This window comes from Corvus brachyrhynchos, unplaced genomic scaffold (genome assembly GCF_000691975.1).
Source record: "Corvus brachyrhynchos isolate BGI_N302 unplaced genomic scaffold, ASM69197v1 scaffold309, whole genome shotgun sequence".
Classification (NCBI taxonomy): domain Eukaryota; kingdom Metazoa; phylum Chordata; class Aves; order Passeriformes; family Corvidae; genus Corvus; species Corvus brachyrhynchos.
This window is the reverse complement of record NW_008240227.1, coordinates 1753621-1773536: the sequence shown is the minus strand read 5'-3', so window position 1 is coordinate 1773536 and position 19916 is coordinate 1753621. Positions and strand designations below refer to the sequence as shown.

General features: G+C 39.2%; 1 protein-coding gene across 1 annotated transcript in view; it reads right to left on the bottom strand.

Moving 5' to 3' along the window:
• Positions 1-34: 34 nt before the first annotated feature.
• ACSBG1 (acyl-CoA synthetase bubblegum family member 1) overlaps positions 35-19916 on the bottom strand; it is a 33446-nt gene continuing 13564 nt past the window's right edge. Inside the window, exons 3-14 of the mRNA XM_017745193.1 lie at positions 15556-15773; positions 14836-14924; positions 13944-14064; positions 12061-12141; positions 9478-9627; positions 7047-7223; positions 6379-6560; positions 5531-5764; positions 4746-4963; positions 2854-2993; positions 1609-1855; positions 35-985 (exon numbers count right to left, since the gene is read on the bottom strand). Of these exons, the coding sequence (XP_017600682.1) occupies positions 909-985; positions 1609-1855; positions 2854-2993; positions 4746-4963; positions 5531-5764; positions 6379-6560; positions 7047-7223; positions 9478-9627; positions 12061-12141; positions 13944-14064; positions 14836-14924; positions 15556-15773 (1934 nt within the window). The 3' untranslated portion in view covers positions 35-908. The remainder of the gene's footprint in view (positions 986-1608; positions 1856-2853; positions 2994-4745; positions 4964-5530; positions 5765-6378; positions 6561-7046; positions 7224-9477; positions 9628-12060; positions 12142-13943; positions 14065-14835; positions 14925-15555; positions 15774-19916) is intronic.

Below are 19916 nucleotides of genomic sequence, written 5' to 3'. Positions count from 1 at the left end.
ACAGCACACCCTTTAGACAACTTTGTGCCAAGCATTTCCTTCACATAATGTGATTTATTTTGCATATGGGTAAGAAGAAATGCAGCCCACATTTGTCAGAATTAGTGCAATGCGAATACTGAAACATGCAGATACACACTGACAAACACTGCTCAAAGAAAAGCACTGTAAACCATTTAAAAGAAATTTCTGTAGTAGCATTTTCATGTGAGAGCTCCTGTGGTTACTGCTTTGTGTTTTTCAGTCTTAGGGAGCTGTTCCCCTGCTTTTTCTGATTATTTGTTTTTAGGAGAAGTAGTAACGCTTATTCCAACATGGACTTAAGAAACGAACTGCTGTTTTCCCAGAAGTCTGAATTCTAGGCACTACAAAAATAGGAGAGGAGTGTCTTCACGTTCTCAAATATATTAGTGAACAAGAAAGTTGTTCTCTGGGAGGGGAAAAAATCCCAGCCCTTTTGATTTTTATATATTTTTAAAATAATTATCACTGGAGTGGTATGGCAGTTGCACTAAGCAGTGCTGCTATCTACCAAAATATATCATGAGCTACAGGAAACATCCTGTAGAACAAAAGGAAAAAAAAAAAAGGAAGAGCACTGTATAAAAATTTTATGTTTCAGTCTAGAGGAATTAGTTATATCTGCTTTATACAACACAGAAGGATTTTTTTAGTCATTTAGGTCATAAAATAAAAGCAGCATTAGAGAACGGACATACTGTAGATGCTTCTGTAAAAAGAGGACAAATGATCAGGTGAGTATCAGGAACAACTAAACTGGCAGCAGCTTTCTAGTGGTTTGGTTCAATAGACTACAAACTCAAAGCATAAATCCTCATTAACGCTTTTGATTAGAAAGCATTTCCTTTTGCTCACAGATCTTTCTTAATGCTTGGAGGAAACACTTCTTATTCTTCGTAGAAGGAGTCTACTTCATTTTGGTATTTCTCAAGCACGGTGAGCCGCTTCAGCTTCATTGTGGGACCTTAAAAGAGGGAGAGTCAGTTCCAGAAATTGGAACAAAAATTCCTGCTCAGTTTGAGCTTTGGAGCCTAAGTTTTTTATTGAAGAGCCTGTTGGGAAGAACATGCCCCACTCTAAGCACAGATAAATGCTAAAAGTGAGAAGCAAGCGTGGTATGTGAGGTTGCCTCCACATAAGCATGAGGACTTCAAAGTGAGCTGCACATAAGAGCGTGGTAACTGGCTAGTATTTTTTCATAAAATATGTTTTTGAAAGCTTTTAAACAATTCCCAGTTTATTCAAAGAGCCTGGTAATGTACTTTGTGCTCCATTACCAGGCTTTCACTCTCTTGCTGTGTCTGGGGTTTTTTTTAAAGAGAAACTTTCAGTATTATTACTGGAAGTTATTAATACTATAATGCACAAGGAATTAACCAAAATTGATTAATTACCCAAAGCAATCTGAAATTTATGAGCTCTACTTGCAAATGAGCACAGATTCATAAATGTGTGCACAGCTAGAAGTCCAATTTTTGTATTCATTACCACACACTGCATAAGCATTTTTCCTTTCCCTGTACTGAATATTCTTAGATCAGCAGCCTCTTAACTTTGTGTACCTCAAGATAAATCAGTAAGTCTTACCTAGTTCTCCCCCAGAAATGGAAAAATCTCTCGGCAGGACTATCCATTTTTGAATGCAATGAACCCTGTTGGTAGCATTGCTGTTGACTCTGTTGATTCCCTCCTGGATGGCCCTGTAGATTGCTGGGTCTCTCGTAGCTACAATCTCGGACACTTTTGTGGCTTTACTGCCACTCCTCTGGCAGAAGTCTCTAGCTTGCTCTGTGAGAATGTCAGTGGGATCAGATGTATCTGGGTCCACCACACTCTAAAATATCAAATGAAGTGAATCATCAAACGCTCACTCCTAAAAGGCATTAACAAGTTCTCTGACCAGGCCCTCCCCCTTACAGGATAAATACGCAAACATTCTGTAAGCCTTAAAAAGCAGAAATACCTACAGATCATAAAGGGCTTTTCTTTCCACTTGGCTACCAAATGCAAATATTTTTAGCTTATATGCAGATGTCATGAACAGACTTAAAACGTGTGAATGAATTACGCAGTAGAGTCCATCTCTGACCTTGAATTTCTGCCATATTTTCCAAATGACTCCATTGTTACAGGGAAGCATTTAGCTCATCATTCAATGGAATTACTATGGTGTAACGTGAACAGCTTGAGATAGAAGTGTTCCTTAGACTTCTTAAATTAGTATTTCTATTCTACCTGAATATAAGGGAGTATCAGTCATAGAGACAAACAACTTAAAAACACCTGAAGTGGCATTCTCTTGGTGTGTACACAGAACTGAAGCGCAAATGTTTTAGGAAAACAGTGATTTCTCAATTGAAGCTTATACCACAGCAAGGCTATTAATTATTTTGTTCCACAGTCATCCTTCTTGTGTAATAAAAATAACAAATTGTAAAGAAATGTTTCTGTTAGAAGGTTTCTGGGTTTGCCCATAACAGAAACATTTATTGGTTTTGCTCATCTGTAAGCATGAAAGCTTTTGTTGTTCTGTTACAGAGACTTCTCAATATTCCAGCATTTCTTATATAAAAATTTGCATTTAAATAGAAAATACTTCTTATTGTATATGTAGGAGAAACAGCAGTAAATACATGGATGGTTAGCAGAGCAGGTAACCCTGAGTTTAGACCCAGCAGGATTTGGTCTGTAGTTGCTATACGTTTTTTCCCTCTGCTAACAAAACATCCTCCTATCTAATTTTAGGTCTTTTTACAAATGGTTCAAAATTATTCTTCTTTTTTTAGGTGCACGTGTATAACTTCACTGAAGGCGATATTAAAACTGGTTTACCTTTAGGGTCAGGAACATTGACAAAAACTTCTTTTTATCTCCAATCACCATAGCATTACTAACAATTGGGAGTTCTTTTTTAACAGCATCTTCGATTGGAATTGGAGGCACGTTTTCACCTCCAGCTGTAATAATCAAATCTAGGCAAAAAAAGAAAGGTAAATAAATTCCAAATAAATTCCAAAAATCGGGTTAATGTCTGGCTCAACCTGCTTTTCTTAGTCTGACATAAAAAATAAGAGATTTTTTTCCCAAGATAATCCTATTAATTATCTTCAAAATAAAAATGCTACTATTTTTCAAACATACTCAAGTTCTCAGATCTCCTTCAGTATATCTGCTCCAGGTATTTTTTACATAATCCAGTAACAGGTTAACCTCAAGGGACTGTTACGTAACTGGAATTTTTCTGTGAGAGATCATCTCTTCCAAATTAGCAAAGGATTCACCCTCTATTCTATTGTTGCTATCTCACCAAAAAGCAAGTTCATTGTTAACATCATGAGTAAAACCAATTCTTAAATCTACCAAGAGGGGTCAGACAAAAATAAGTTAATACTGCAGGAAGCCTCCATAAAAGCAACATTTGTTCTGAAGTGTAATACATATATTCAATGAAATTATTACAAACTTGAGTATTCTCTAAGTAAATTCCAGTTCTTTGCTTTTGTTGCATTGGTGACTTCTCATTGTCCTTAAATAATTGTCTTTGCAGCATTTCAGAACATGCTTCAACAAATAACACAGACATACTTTCCTAGGTCTAACTTTCCCTTTCATTCCACCCTCCTTTTGCAATAGTCCTGTCTTTGTCTCAGATCCTCTACCAATCTCTCTGGCCCTTAGTTTTTCATTGTCCTTATTTGGACTTGAATTTAAAACTTCAATGATATTGGACATATGGTCATTTTATCTCAGATTGTCTACCTTTCCTGTAATTTAGGGTAATTCCTATTAGTTCAGCAATCAAGACAGATATAAGAGAAACACAAATGTTCAGATGGATTGAGACAAGGGGTTGTTACTGCTGTACTAAAGGAAAATGAATCAGACAAGAAAACAAGTTAAAAGCAAGACAGCTGCATTTGGTGCAGGCTATTAATAGTACCAACTTCAGTCCTGACTCCCAGCAGGACATGATGCCACCTGTGACAAATTCACTCCTCTGTGTTATCTCCCTAGTAATTCGTCTTACGTTCTAAGATATTTACTCAGTTCTTAAATCTTCCTCAGTTACATCTTGCCTGTGACCAATCCCACTGTCTGAATAACTATCATGAAAAAAGCCTCCAAGTAAACAAGTGACCAGTCTCAGTCTTGTGAGACTTTACCCAATGTCCTGTAATAACACCTAAGTTCACGGCTTTAGCTTTAGCTTTCCCTTCTGCTCTCAAGCTTCAGCTCTGGTCTCTGCAAACACTTCACCTAAGGCACCAGAGGAACCTACCTCTGACCTACAGCAACAATGTCTGTATAACAGAGGATGCCTCTCCTTACTGTCTAAACATTCTAAAGTGCAATTAAGACAATTTGACAAGATTCAGAGGGAGACTGGACAGCTTAATGGTATCATTCAAATCAAACAAGACACATTAAACCTGTGTTAGTAGTTTATACTGCTAATTGTAATTGATACTGAGTAACGGTCTGGGAGATAAAAGGCCTCATTGTAGGAACTGAATCATCTCCATCTATTGCAGACTAGAGGGAAACCTTCCCTGAACACAGAGCACGCTGTGGTTTTCTCATAGGAAAGTTTATTTTACCTTTCTGTTAGGGCAATACTGCTGGCATTAGAGGAAAGACACTTCATTTAGATGGACCACATCTGAGACATGACTGAATAGTGCTGAACATTTACCGTAAACATACAGCAAGATTTTGCCTATTACCTTTAATTCTTCCAGTGACATAGAGAAAGCCATCCTTGTCTAGCTTTCCTAAATCTCCAGAATGCAGCCACCCCTCCTCATCAAAGGCTTCTTTTGTTCTGTCTTCCATATTTAAATAACCCATGAAAACAGTCCTTCCCCAGAAACAGATTTCTCCATTGCCTTCTGCATCTTTGTCCACCAGTTTCACTCTGCATCCAGGTGCTGGTTTACCACAGCTACCGGAGAAGAGCAGAAAAACCCCACAGGATCACAGAAACATCAAACATAATACTGATAAGTTGGCCAACGAGCCAGATCCCTGAAACTGTCAAAGTATCCGTGACTGCAAATATCACTGTGCTGTAGCGGTCCCACAGCTATGGAATATTCGCTCACTAGGGCAGATTTGTCAGGGTGTCTGAGTACTTTCTGGCAGTCTGTCTTGCCCTCTGCTTGCTGCTTGTTTCCCCCCTGTATCTTCAGGCATAAAACTACTGTTGTCTTTGAGGTCTTGCATTCCTCCCCTGGGCCAGGGCTAGGGTATATGTCAGATGTAGTCACCGTGTTTGCCTAGAATGTTGTAGCTCAGTTTCAGTGCTCCTGGCATGGTGTGCTACAGAGTCAACGTGTTCAAATTCTGACCTGGAAATTATTCTGACTCCCAAAGTCACAACAGAGTGGCAGTGCACTCAGAGAAATAAAATAAGTTGTAATATCTTTGCTGACCTTAGTAAATACTCTTTTCATAGATAAAATGGAACAGATCATATTAAAAAAATAGCAATAAAAAAGAGCAAAATTACCTGTGCTGCCTGTAAATATAAGGCCCAGACAGGCAATGTGGGCCTGTGGTCTCACTCATCCCATAGGCCTCATACAGGGTGATGTTCAGACCCAGGAAGAAATACAGTGTTTCTGTATTGAGAGGAGCAGCACCAGAAAAGTGCTTCTGACAGGAAGAAAACCCCAGTGCATTGCGTATTTTTGCAAGCACTAAGTAGTCTGCTAATCTTGTCCAGAGCTGCTTTAGATCACTGCTGAGTACAAAATACACAAGTAAGTCAGAGCAACCTAGGAAGTTTTCAAAACAAAATCAGGCACAGATTTTGCTTAGAGATGTATTTGTCATTTGGTTTTGGGTGTTGACAGAAGTTTGAACATAAGTAAGGTGATACATTCATCCTTTCTTCATTTATTCAGTTTCTTTCATTTCTCCAGCTTTCCTATCTCCAACTCTTGAGGTATCTGAATTCAACAAATAATAAAGAATCTATAAAAACATATTGCATACAACATGGCTCTTGTATTCCTGATTTTTTATCAGTTAAATGTGACTTTGAGAACTTACATCATTGAAATCTGAAATTTGCAAGATCTATCTGAGAAGCTGAATGATCAGACAAGCAAAGCAGTATCATGGAATGATCTTTTGGAATACCATTCTGCATAAGAAATTTTTACACTTCATTGTGAAATAAGTGACATCAATAATAATTGACAACTACCCCCTCCCCCTTGCACTATATTTGCTATGTCGCCAAGCCAAACTTTACCCACTTATACAAAGAGTCTCACTGAGGCTTCACAGCTTATTACAGTAGCAAATTGCTACTTCCAGGTTGCTGGAAATCTCACTCATTGTACTACATACCTGCTTGAGCTGTTCAGGTTCGTCTCTAAGCTAAGAGACATAGCCCATGACAGCATTTTCTTCTTCATAAATCCTGACTGAGCAGAAGCATCCTTTAATTTCTCCATGATTTTCTCCCATACTCGGGGAACTCCCATGTGAGATGTTGGCTGCACTTCTTTCAGTGTGTTAATCAAGCTGCCCTGTAATAATCATAAAATAATTTCAACAAAAGGCACACAGCAGAGATAAAGAAGTTTGGTGAAGTAAAACCTGCATCTTTAGTGATGTAGAATATCACTAAATATGTAAGATACACAGAAGGGCTGCTAAGCCCACTTGAGTCAGCCATATGCACTAACATGTGTCAGGTCTGACACTTCAGGGGAGGTATGTACACAAGGAGGAAAAACACACATGGTTTAGTTCCTCCTGCATCCCTTTCCTCCAAAAACTGCTTATATTTTTTTTTGCCTTAAAAGAACCTTACAGATATGAATTATATATTTTAATTGGAATCTAGAGCACTGGATCACAAATATAATGAACTTTATTTTTCCATAACTCTTACAATAATGGACTCTCATTCTTCATCCTCTACAACTTTTCAAATATCATATTGTCTCATTGGGATGTTTTCTAAGAGAAAGAAGTGCAATCTTAATTAGATGTAATGCAAGACAAGGTACCTTTAGAGCATCAGGTTCAGCAAAGTAAACTTGCTCTCCCCATTTGATTCCAGTCCACAGGTCATAGATCTGTGCAGCTATGTGGCTGAGTGGGAGATAACTGACTATAGACTCCTGTTGGACCTCTGCAGGTTGCATATCTCCTGCTCTGCTGCAATGGGCTGATGTCCAAGTTATCTGTTTAAATAAATAATTAAATGCATTAGGTATGGTGGGGATTTTGGTTTGGGATTTTTTTCCTTTTTTCCTCTTTACACAAACTAAGGATCCTCTTGCTATGTTAATGAAACTGAAAAATCTGTGCTCACAGAAATTGCTGAAGACACTGCAATATTGGCAACACACCAGACTGTCAGTTCCCTGGGGACACTCTGCCAAAAGCCAGATGACCTTTGCAGCAATACAGAAGTGCAGGTAACATAAGTAAATAACAGCATTTGGGCTGCCTGACTGGGCTATGAATGCTAGCAGCTCCCCATGCCCTAGTGACACACTGAGCTGGGCAGCCATGGGCTGGATGGACAAGCAACAAATTGATCTGTCCCTTCCTTTGCAACTCTCCTGCTCTGCAGGCTTTCTATTAAACTGGCACCTTGCACCAGTGCTGTATCTACAAGTTAGAAAAAGAACAATAAATATTCAGTGATCAGTGAGCTCAAAGGACAATTTAGTATCAGCCACAAGCTCATTGCCTTGTACTGATCATCCCCTGGCTAAGCACTAAGGAGGAAGATACGAGCTGGAAGCCTCTGGGATATTCACTGCAGTGGTTCCCAATTGACACATACACACATCCCCTCATGAGAGGTAGCACATATATGAATAGTTTTGAAGTTGTGTTGCTTGACTTCTTAGTGAAGCTGGATGATGTTCCCCCTTCCTTCTTCCCATTTCCCACTTTATCTCAGAAGATGCAGTTCAAGGATGTTAAATATGCATAGCTTCATTATCAGAACACAGCATAGGGAAGACCCATAAATATATGTGATAGTGTGAGAGGTGATAGAAAAGATATATGTGCACAAAAATAAAAACCAAAACAAACAACACCTCCCAAAAAAACCCCAACCTACAAAAAGAAACAGCTCTTTCTCAGAGGAGTCTGTAATCTAAACTGGTAGTGCAGGATACAGAAATGAGAGTATTCAAGATGGCAGAGCACGGACACAAATCACATGTATTCCTGTTATCACAGTATGTTCCTGCCAGCTCCTTTGTAATAAATTAGAAGGTGCAAGTGTAGGCTTGGTCTAAGGAAACAGAGATTCTCAAGAGAGGGTTTTAAGGAGCAGCGTGCTGCCAGGCCAGACCACCCCAAGTTTAGATGGCAGCATTGGACAAGTGGCTATGGGAGATGTACACAGTAGGAAGAATGGGATGTGTTTAAGATGTGTCTGTATTCATTGCTTGTACTCTAGGCCTCACAGCACACAGGCACACTCACAGCAGATCTGCGTGCGTCATACAGGACTGATTCAGCACTGGCTTTGCATATGAACAGTGGCAAACATCTTTGACTAAACAAGGCAGCAGCAGAGCTACAGGCATAGCATGCTTTCCACTGTTTGTCAACATAAAAATAGCCTGTTTGTGATCAGCAGCCAAGAATAGTTTGGCAGCTGGCATGGAAATGACACCAGACTTCTTTGAGATAGAAGAGCATAGATTTGAACATCAGATCAGTCTTTTTGTCTCCCAAGTTCATTATGTTCTGCTTCCAGGTACCACTGCACTAATTCCCTACATTTGGGTGAATTGCTGTTCACAGTGTGCATGTCTGCAATAATTTCTGCTTTATTTTAAGGGGTGAGGCCTCAACTTAGACCATCCCATTCACAGATTCTCTGTGTTTTCAGAAAGGCTCCCTACCACCTTCCACTCCTGCTCAGCCGCCAACCACATATCTTTCCTAGCAAACCTCTCGGGAAGTCCTTTTAGCAAACAACTTTGCTTTTCTCTATAACTGAAAATTTTCTGTTTGCAGCAATGCAGGTAGGGCTACTGTAAGTACTAGCACTGAGCACTGGAGCTGTATTATCCTCCAGGGACAGATGCAGAAAACTGCATACAAGTCCAGGAACAAAAAACACCACAGTAAATAACCCACACATCCACCCTCAATTTTAATAAAATCTGCAAAAGCAGTCCATTGGGCTGCTTTGATAGCAGCTCGCTGATGTGTATGATTTGTTCATAACAAACTGTTCAACTTTGTGAAGTGCTGTTTGAAATGGAGTTTCATTCTTTACCTTGCTTGTACTTTACCACAAGCAGCTGACTGCACTTGGACATTGCTTTGCAGTACAGCATCCATGCTGTAAAAGCAAAAGCATTTCAGGGCTCTAGGATATACCAGCCATTTCAAATCACAGGAATAAATACCCTCACACTTTGCTGTTTCTCTGCTACAGGAAGAACCTGAAGTACCTACATTGTCGTGACTCAGCATGGCTCCTTTTGGCTTCCCAGTTGTTCCGGAGGTGTATATCAGAACACAGCACTGATTTGGCTTTTGGGAGTTAATAATGTCATCCAAAGTAATGTCAGAGACGTCACCTCCCAGCTCCAGAAACTCTTCCATCTAGAGCACGGAACAGAAAATTCAGGATATCAAATGGCTTCTTACAAATTGACTCAGTACTGCATCTTTCCTGTCTCAAAAATGTTAGAACATTTCCGTGCCTTGTTCTGAACATGTATCCAAGGCAAGTTTCCCCAGACCTTGGCTATGTAAGAAATATGGTAAGTCTATCTTAGAGCTTAATGTGAGAATTGCAAACAGACTATCTAAAATTGTGCTGCCAAGAGTCTTTTCAGTGTCTAAGAAGGGAATAGTAATAGTAATATCCTCCAACGTGGATACTATGGGTAAGTCATGGAGGCTAAAATTCTGTTACCATCTCACACTTTAAGAATGATTTTGTGTCTGCTTAAAGGAATCTGGATGCATCATTTTTAAGAGTACACTTGTGACAGCCCATCTATAATTCATTGTACACTATATAAATATAACTATAAAGCAATTGGATGAATGCTCCTTTGCAAAAGCATCATTATCTAGATGTGTGAATGTTTGCCCAAAACATGTGCTATTTTATAGGGAACAGCATATGATGCTGGTCACAACTTTCATTCAAATTTGTCTCATTCTAGAGATAAAACTTTTATGACACTGGACTTTTGTGCCACATAAATTGGCCCAGAAGAATCCTGAACCTGATTCTCTGTATTATATTGTTGCTCCCAGATACTTCTGTTGCACACCCCTGATATGCCGCCAAGTGTACCATTGATTTCAATGCTAACTGGAAGAAAATTGATAACCAAACTGTCAGTTTCCCATTGCAATCATGTGATTTATACTGTGCTATAGAACTGTCTTGTTTAAATGCAAGGTGCAGCACCTTCATTTTTCAGTGATTTCTTGGGGCTGTATCTAGGACCATAAAGCAGTAACGGGCATGATGAGAAAGACAGAGGTAAAAAAGGAGAGTCTCTGCTTGAGGGTAGTTCATTGCTTCTTTTAGACCTCTGGCATTGCCACTTGGCTACTAAGATTACAATAGTCAGCCTCTGGGCCACCTTAACTTCCTTTTCTTGGGTGGCAAGGCTGTCCTAAGGATTATTCATCAGTTTTATGCTTTCTTCCAACAAACCACACCTCTGAAAAGAAAGGCACTGCACAGCTCTGTAGCAAGTAGAGGATTTGTCACATTCTATCCCTTCCCACAGAATGTGGCTGCATCAATTTCACAAGCTCCTGGAAAGCCTGAGGTGTCAAGGATGTAGTTGTTTGTATGTCACTAAGCAGTCGTTCCTGTTTTCCTGACCTTTACTGTATTCACACAGTGGAATGCATTGATCACTGAGAATCTGTTGCCCAGGCCTTGTTTACTGAACAGCACCTGCAACAGATGGTGTTGGCCTTCCAGCGACTGTGGAAGGTACAGAACAGTCACACCACACTCCTGACTTTGCATTTGCCTTCTGGAAACACACACTGCTCAGCCAGCTCTGCCCCTGCAGCCGCTCATTACATGGCACAAATCCCTTTTATCAAACACCATGTGGGCTGGTGGTTTGCTCTACATCACACCTTATCAACAATCATTTCTGCCTTTGCTGATCTGATCTCTAATTTTTTCTTTACATGACAAACTGTGGCAACTGTCAGACACTCAACAGCTACCCTGCTCCTTTGAGAAAATGTCCAACATGACACCTGAACACCGAACCAGTGTTTAAAAATATTGCAATTCTCAGACATTTAGATTTCAGCAACTGCAGGTTGTTCAAGAATTAAATGCTAGCACTTAATCTTTTTAAATAGTAAGATCATCTTTGTATTAACGTTTTTATTGTACAAGATGCAAGGCATGCTCTATACCAATATGTACAGTATCAGAACAGTAATGGTTTATTATTAAGTTATATGCAGGATATGAAAAAAAAACACCGAAAACCTTTTTCTTATCAGATTATCAAAATTGCAAGTATTTTAAAATATTTCTATGCTGTTCACTCCTCCTTAATTATATTTTTATATACTGAATACATTATACTTCTCTTCAATATATTTTTTCCGCAGTTGAAGTTTTTCAGCCTAAAATCTGATAATCTGTAGTCCAGTTAAAATACCGGATTTAAAAAAAAGTTACCGAATTCACGGGCATCAGGGGACAACTTTTATTTTTAACTATTTGAGAGTACACATTCCCACCTAAAACCTACAGGTGTTTTAATAACCCAGTCAAGTTAGAGATCAGGAAGACACAAGACAAACAGTTAAGCAAGGTAGCTCTTTTTTTAAATGTGAAGAATCAAAGGTAAATTAAAAAAAAAAAATCTGATGAAACTTTTGAACATGTTTGCTGGAACACAGCAATGCCTTCTAAATGGTAGATACTCACAGTAGAAATTTATCAAATAAATAATACCCCACGTATTAACTGGTAATACAAGGGCATAACTCCATGTATTATTTGGTTATGCCTCTGTTCTAGTATTCACTCACCGTGTACATATTTGGATGTCTCTCTGCAATGGAGTCCTTATATAGCACCACAGCCTTCAAGTGTGGCAAACGATTCCAGATCTGTTGGATTTTTTAAAGCAAAATTATGATTTATTACTCATACCTTGTGTGGGCTTTTATCCACTCAAATGCTGCCAAAACTGTAATGGCTTGACAGGCACAAAAATCCTCCCATTTCCCTCCACCCCCAAATATTTTCCCCTAAACTCATCACCACCTAGCTCAACTAGAGGAGGTGGGAAGAAGGAGGGAACTACACAATCTACACAGACTGCTCTAGGAAATCTGGTTTCAGTCAAAAGTTTAAAAAAAATGAAAAATACACCAGAAATGGCTCCTCAGCATCCTTTCTCATAATGCACAAAAGGGCACATCAAGGAACAGTGCAGGTCAAGCTAGAAGCTGACCCTGGCTGTGATTACCAATAGAGATAAAGTCCCTCAGCACAAACTGCCATTCAAGTGCTAAAAAAAGCTCTACTTCCTTAAGGAAAAAAGAACAGGAAGCTGTATGCACATTGTAAGGATAAATAAAAATATAAAGCTGCAGGCTTACAGGCAGACAGCAGTGGCTGCTGCTTTCAGCAGCTCTTTGTGTGCTTTGCATGGCCTGCAGAAAGCATTGATTTCACTGAATACTGGGGGACCCGGTGCCTCACAGACGCCTTTCAATTGATCACATTTTGAACTGAATTTTGCCAATACAAAAGCAGTGGCTTGATGGTAGCCACTATGTACATATTATTAGAAGGACAGCAATTGAAATGTTATGTTATTATTTCAGTCTTGGGTCCCAGAAAAAAAAGTTTCAAAAAATCCTCTGCTGGATAAAGCAGTGCTGGCCAGAGCTCTCTTTTTCTACATAGTTGAGTATGAACCAAACCCCTCGAGTTCCTCCATTTGGATTCTTCTCTCCACGTTCACAACAGCACACAATGACCCTGTAAGAAGGCTTGTCTGATTGTGTGTTTTTATAGAATACTTAAAAAAACCCCCTCTTCCTCCGTATTGCATGTAAAACAAAACTACAGAATACAAAGTAATTAATGAACAGCTTATATGAAATATATTTGAAAAAAAACACTGCCTATTTTCTCTCTGGCAGGTACATGGTTTTGGCAGAAAACTCCATCATGGAGGCCCCTCTTGCTTCAGCAAAGAGTGCTATTTGGTGCAAGTTTGGTGAGGCCACAGGTGTCCCTCGATATCTGACAGACAGACAAGCCCTTCCCAAGGAGCTGCCTGTGCCCCTCTCCCAAGTCATCTTTCCATCTAATTGGTCTTTCCATCTGGCACTATTGCTGAAAGGCAGTCCCAGCTGCCCAAGAGTTTTGTCAAAATTGTGGCTGTTCACTTCAGGAGGCTCCTCCTTTCTCACTAAGGTCTATCTGACGTTAACAATCATGCTATCAAAGTGCAGTAAACTCAAGAGCCTTAATGGCTGATATTACACGCAGGAAAAGATAATACCTTGGAAAGAGGAAATTCTGAACACTGACATCCTTAATATTTTAATAGCAGACCTTTCCAAACCTGCATCAGCATAATCTCTTCCATTCAAGTGGACTGTGCTTTTCCAAACAGAATCATGTGGTGACAGTAAAAACATGGGATTAAAATGTGGGTTTTTTTCAGGTAAGCCTGCAGCGAACCATCCAGTGAGCTCTCTGCTGGAGCCACAGACACTGTAGGTCAGAGCCACCCACAAGCTTTAACACCAGATACCACATTTCTGAGTAACAACACACACCTCACAAAGAAAGTTTTTGTGATATAGGGAGTGTACATGGTATTTGGGACCAATACAGCATTGAGAAATGAAAAAATTGTGGCTTTTCAGTAACCATTCAGCCACCTCATTACCTGCATTATCTTGTCCAGCTGTTTTTGATTTTCCACGACCATGATATCAGTCTTGCTGTCATGAGCAATGTAGTGACAGGCCTCTGGAGAATTGGTTGTATATATTCCTGTGACAATTCCTCTGCATCAGAAAATTTATATATATAAGAACATATATTTACATACATACACACACATACACATGCACGTAGTATCAAAAGAGAATAATAATCAAAGATCAGATGAAACCTGAAGGGGTATGAAGACGTGGAAACAAACAGCAGGACAGCTCTAATGTTTGTTTCACATATTCAGATATACACGAATCTCTGATTTATGCACGTTGCAAAAACTAATCTTTGAACTATTCATCAAAAGATGATGTAGGCTAGGACACAGTGTTTTAACCCACTTAAGGCTACACAGGAGTTAGCTCAGGAAGTGGTAAAAAAATCCCCACTTAGGTCCTTTTTTTGTTCAAGCTGTACACAGATACTAATTTGGATTTCATTGGTACAAAACAGCTTAAGAACTAAAATCCAAATTAACAGGTATCAGAACAGAAGAAATCAGGGTAGCTAGTATTCATATGTTACTTCATCTGCTCACTGTAGACAAGTATCATTAATATAAAACTGTGATTCTCATCTGTTTCCCACATCCTCCATGGATCAGATCCTGAACAACAGCCTCTCTGTAACTGTCACGGTTAAGCCCATGGCAAACAGGATCCATTTATAAATGCCTGGACTATTTGGGATATGAGACTCCAGAAGGTTGCTGAATATGTTAATCAGTAGCAACACAACTTCCAAGATATGACACATAATACTGATCTGCTACATTTCCAGACCTAGCAAAACAGAAATCCCCAAATCCCCTTTGAAAATTAACCCCCCCCAAAATGTCTTACCCAGCAAAAACAGCTCCAACAGCTGAGATGAACCATTCTGGAGAATTAAATCCAAGGATTGCTACACTATGGAATCGCTCAAGACCAAGCTTAAAAATAATATACATAAGGTTATATAATACAGGCACACTGGAGAGAAACATACACACAAATATAAACCATGGAAACCTTTGATTTATTATTACAGTATTGACAAGGCATGTGAAGGCACATTTTGGTATCCATTACAAACATGGTATTTATCAGCAATTAACAGGATGTGAATTTTCTACTACCTTCTCCTGTCTGGTTGAACTCTGCTGTCCAGAAAGGCCTAAAACCCAGAATATTTCATATGAATAAGAGCCTAATGAGTACTAATATCACCCTATGTTTAGAATGTTTTAAAGATTGTCTTTATCTCACCAAATTCATGATAGTAGTTTTCCCCTATTTTTCTCAAGGCCTCAAGCTGAGCTCTGCACCTATGTCCCACCGAGAAAGTGGAACACAGCAGCTCCTCACTTGCAGTCAAGGTTCCCTGAGAGCAGTGTTACCTCTGACCAAAACTCACTTTCATCACTATCATTTCAATAAAGAATATGACTACTGATCTTCAAGTAATGCAAAAAGCCTCTTACATTGTGGGTTTTGAGGTTGGGGTTTTTTTGTTTATTTGTTTTTTGGGTTTTTGAAGGAGACAAAAGGATTCAAGGAATTGGTTTTGTTTCCTGTACCTACCTTCAAGAAGCTCTTGGCCGCTTTCCTAGAGAGGGAATAATATTCTGAAAAAGTTATTTTCTCCCATTTTCCATTCTTTTTGCTGGCCAAAGCATTAAGGGATCCATATTTTTCCAGGCTCTCCTTGAACATCTGATGAACTGTTATGGGAGTCTGTGGACATGAGTTATCTATTCTCAGTCTGACTCTGCCATCAGCAAACGAAGTCCACAGGGACTCTGGAAGGTAAAGCACCGTTGTCAAGGTAATCTATAATTGAAAATTACCGGACTGCGTACCAGACAACAAGAGGATTGAATAAAGACCACGGGACTAAGCACAACTCTGGCACTTCCCAGCTCTTGAGAGAAGGGCTTTCCAATTTTATATTATCAAATAGACCATGTAGAAAGAGAAATCTTTATTTCCTATTCTTTGTTCTGCATAAAAGTGCCATACAGAATTATGCTGATGATTCTGTGTGTTACAGGCACACCACCAGTTCCAGAAGAATCTGTTTGCCTGTACTCAGCTCTGCACTCCCCCTCGTGCCAATGGAGTAGCTGGTGAATCAGGAGGCTAAAGAGATCCAAAAGACATGAAACCTCTGCCCCTGCTCAATATCCAAGCTCCTTTTGCTTGTTATAACTCTTCCCTCCCTCCTGTCCCTCCAGCTGTTCTCCTTCATCCTGTCCCTGTTCCTCACTACTTCCCACAGTTTTTCCCTTGTTCTAATGTGTCCATTCCACTCACTCCTGTCTCACCCTGGTTCCATGCCTCCATTTTTCATCTTCTGCTCTTGTCTTCCTCACCCTGTCTTTATACCACCCACTTTTTTCTCCTTGTATTTTTTCTCCCCTTCCTTGACAGGACAAAGACGCAGAGCACCAACAAATGTCACTTGGCTCTCACCACTGGTGCCAAGGACTGGGACAGTCCCTGGCATTCACAAGAAATATGTGTCTCAAAGACTCTCCTTGGTTCTTGCAAACCTGCAAGAGGCTGAGTATGAATACATTCCTTAGAGAACCTAGGGGTTATCAAGTTGGCAAAATTCAGGTGAATTCTCACATGCAAAGCACAAACATTCCCATAACTCCCTGGTCAAACAGTTCGTATACTTATGAACAGAATAGTATAAGAACATTTTAACAACATTTTTTTCCTTAGATTTACTTCCATAAATGAAGCAATATTTCTAGCATAGACATAAAAAAATATATACTCTACAGTGAGCTGATGAAAAAATTTTAGACCAAAGTGCTTGGGTTTGTCAGAATTAAGAGCAACAGAAAACAGCACTTTTTGAAGTTCCTAATACAAGTTAATAAGCATAACTGTCTTTTACTACACTTACAGAAAGCAAAAGTTGTAAAGCAAGCTCAGTTAGTATCTGTGCTGTTTCCTGCCACCTCAGTGGCTGAAAAAGAGCAGTTTTGGAGTGTTAAAAGTACAACATGCATCACATCCCTCTCCAATGCTATTCTAGTTGCTTCAGAAGTCTGGGAACTGCCTCTCTGAGCACTTCTGACAATATATGAATACATCAGCCATAGCTGGAGCCACACCAGTGCTTTAGAACACACTTGCAGCCTCCCTCAAGTCAGGCTAGCAATCTGCACCAAGAGCCAGAGGCACAGCAAGATGTTGGATTTGCCAAATAGAAGGTGCTAATGACAACAATAAGTACAAATAAAGCTGCTTCATCTCCACGTGCCTTCATTTTCTCATGTGTAAATTGCACATAGTGATTTTCAAAACAGGTGGAGCTGTGCTGAGGTCAGTGGAGAAAGGGCATCATAAATCCAGACAGTTTAGAAAACAAATAGCTCTGAAGGATATTAGGTAATAGACTTTATCAAAGTGTAAGCAGTAGCACCCAATAAATACTTTATGAGTTGAGAAGGCAAAGCAGGTGTTTGCGCACTTAACCCCAATGCAGGTGTGAAAAGGTTGAAAGGTAAGACCGGTCAGACACAGAATCTATTGTTAATCCAAAGGTTTACTGTCTGCAGTGACACACCAAAGCCCAGATGAAAAACTCTATATAGAGATGTTCTGGCTTCTAAAACAACAAAGGTGTCAGGGATTGCAGGCGTGCTTGGACACAGGTGGGTGACTGTTCTGTTCAAAACAAAATCATACCATACAGAACTAAAATACAACATTCTGGTCCATGTACTAAAAATGCTCCTGAATAAAGGGTACCTCTCTTGAAGGAAACAGAAAATATTAGCAACATTCCTACAATAACATTACAGAAATTGCATTAATAGTGATTTTCATCTCAGATGTGCAGCAGATAACTGCACAGTTCCCAGAGAAGAATGAAAATCAATCAAATGCCTGAAATATACATAGAAACCAAAAATGTACTTGAAAACTGGGTTTCCTTTTGTTTTCCTTATTCAGGTTTTTCCAGCATTAAAAAGGCATATTTGATTCATATAAAAGACAAAGAACAGAACTGGTTTCAGAGACTGTGTGCACCACCTTAATAATACTCAAGATACAGTGCAAATAAATATAAACTTGAATGCCCATTCAGCGTCCACTTTTGCATGTTTTTGCAGGTAGAACTTAAATCTCAAAAACTGTTCTGAAATCTCAATAAGCCAAATAATTCTGAAAATCTAATTAGTCTGTCCCCAGAGCTAGTAAAAACAACATGAACAATATATTCCTCTGTCAGTTTGCAGAGGGATTTTGAGCAGAGGGCTCATTCTTTGCAGAAAGTGCCTGGGAAGGAATGCCTGGCTAAATACTAAATGCATCAATTATAAATGTTGGGAGAAGCAAAACAGGTGCTCTGCCTCAGTAGCATCTGAAAGTTAAACTGCAACGTCCAGGCTGGAAATCAACTCAGTACCTCCTGAAACCAAAGTGGAAATCAGAATAAGACCCCTCTAAATACACTATTATCATTGGTTCATTATACAACTGTAGCTTCACAGAGTACAAGGAAAAAAACCAGCATTCCAGCACAAAGCACTCAATGCCACTGAAAGTTTTCTGTATGCATGAAAGTTGTTCCTTTCCTCTTTCTTCCACTAACTCCTGCTACCTGCATTATACTTCAGACCCCAAATACTTCTCCATCCACTACTATGTGACCTTGGCTCATGTCCTTCATGTGAATTCTGAAGGGCAGGTATGTTGCAAAAAGATTTCTGCTTAAAGAAGGCTATATTGTAAGGTAAAACAAAAAGAGCAGAGATTTTATCCAGGTAATAAAATCTTGACTGTCACTGTTTGAGACCCTTGAAGTACACTTTTTTCCCCATGTCGTTCTCCTCCAAGGCCAAAAACTCCACGATCCAACTTCATTTTACATGTTTCACTGTCTTCACTACTAAAGGAAGAGATGGCTCGGGGTAGTCTCACACATAAGTTATATCAGGATGATTGTACTGCAACTTGTCTTGGGAACTGTTCTAAATACCTGGGATTTCAGGTGGGCAGTTTTCCCCCTAAGGTGAAAACTTAGGCATAAATTTTCAACAAGGAACTTTACAGGAGAAAAAAAATAGTTAAGAACCACTTGAAAGATACACTTGCAGTTTTCAACTGATCTTTTACAATACAATCCTAAAATTAGGAACCATTTACATGTGAATACTGACTTACAAAAGTACATTTGTTACTCAGACATTTTCTACCAAGTTTGAAATGATACACAACATAAAACACATTTTGTATTTTTAACAGCCAGTTTATTCCTTCCACCATGTACAATGGGAAGTTTTGACATGGTACAAGCTCAGATATCAAAAATTACTTTAAACAAATAAAGGAATTGTTATTTGTTTGGTTTTTGGGGGTTTTTGTTCGTTTGTTTGGGTTTTTGTTTGGTTTTTTGTTTGTTAGTTTTGGGGGTTTTGGGGTTTTTTTTCATGAATACTCAGTCTGGCTGAAACTGCTGGGCCTCTGGGATATATGAAGGAGACTCTGTAGTAGTTAAAAAACAAAGACAAGAGAAATACACTAATCTACAGCTTAAAGCTAATATAATTAGTGAAACCTTTTCTCTGTTCACTACCTGACCCACAAGTATTCTGGTGACTGCCAAAAAGGATTTGAGAATGTAAATGAATTCAGATGTTTATGGAGGAACAGTTTTGAGAGTCATATAAAAAGCAAAAGACCCAAGGTCACCTTTCAGACAGATAAACAAACAGACAGGCTGATTGTGGAATGGCCCTGCTGCATGACCTGAGCCACTCCAAGTGATATTCCATAGATGTGCCCTGCGAAGCAAGAACTAAACCAGTAATTTAACTTCTGCTTGAAAATGAATCAGATTTAACTCACAAAACAGTGTCTTGATTATATGCCAGATGCTGCAAAACAACACTCTGCCCTAATGATGAGAGAAGGAATTC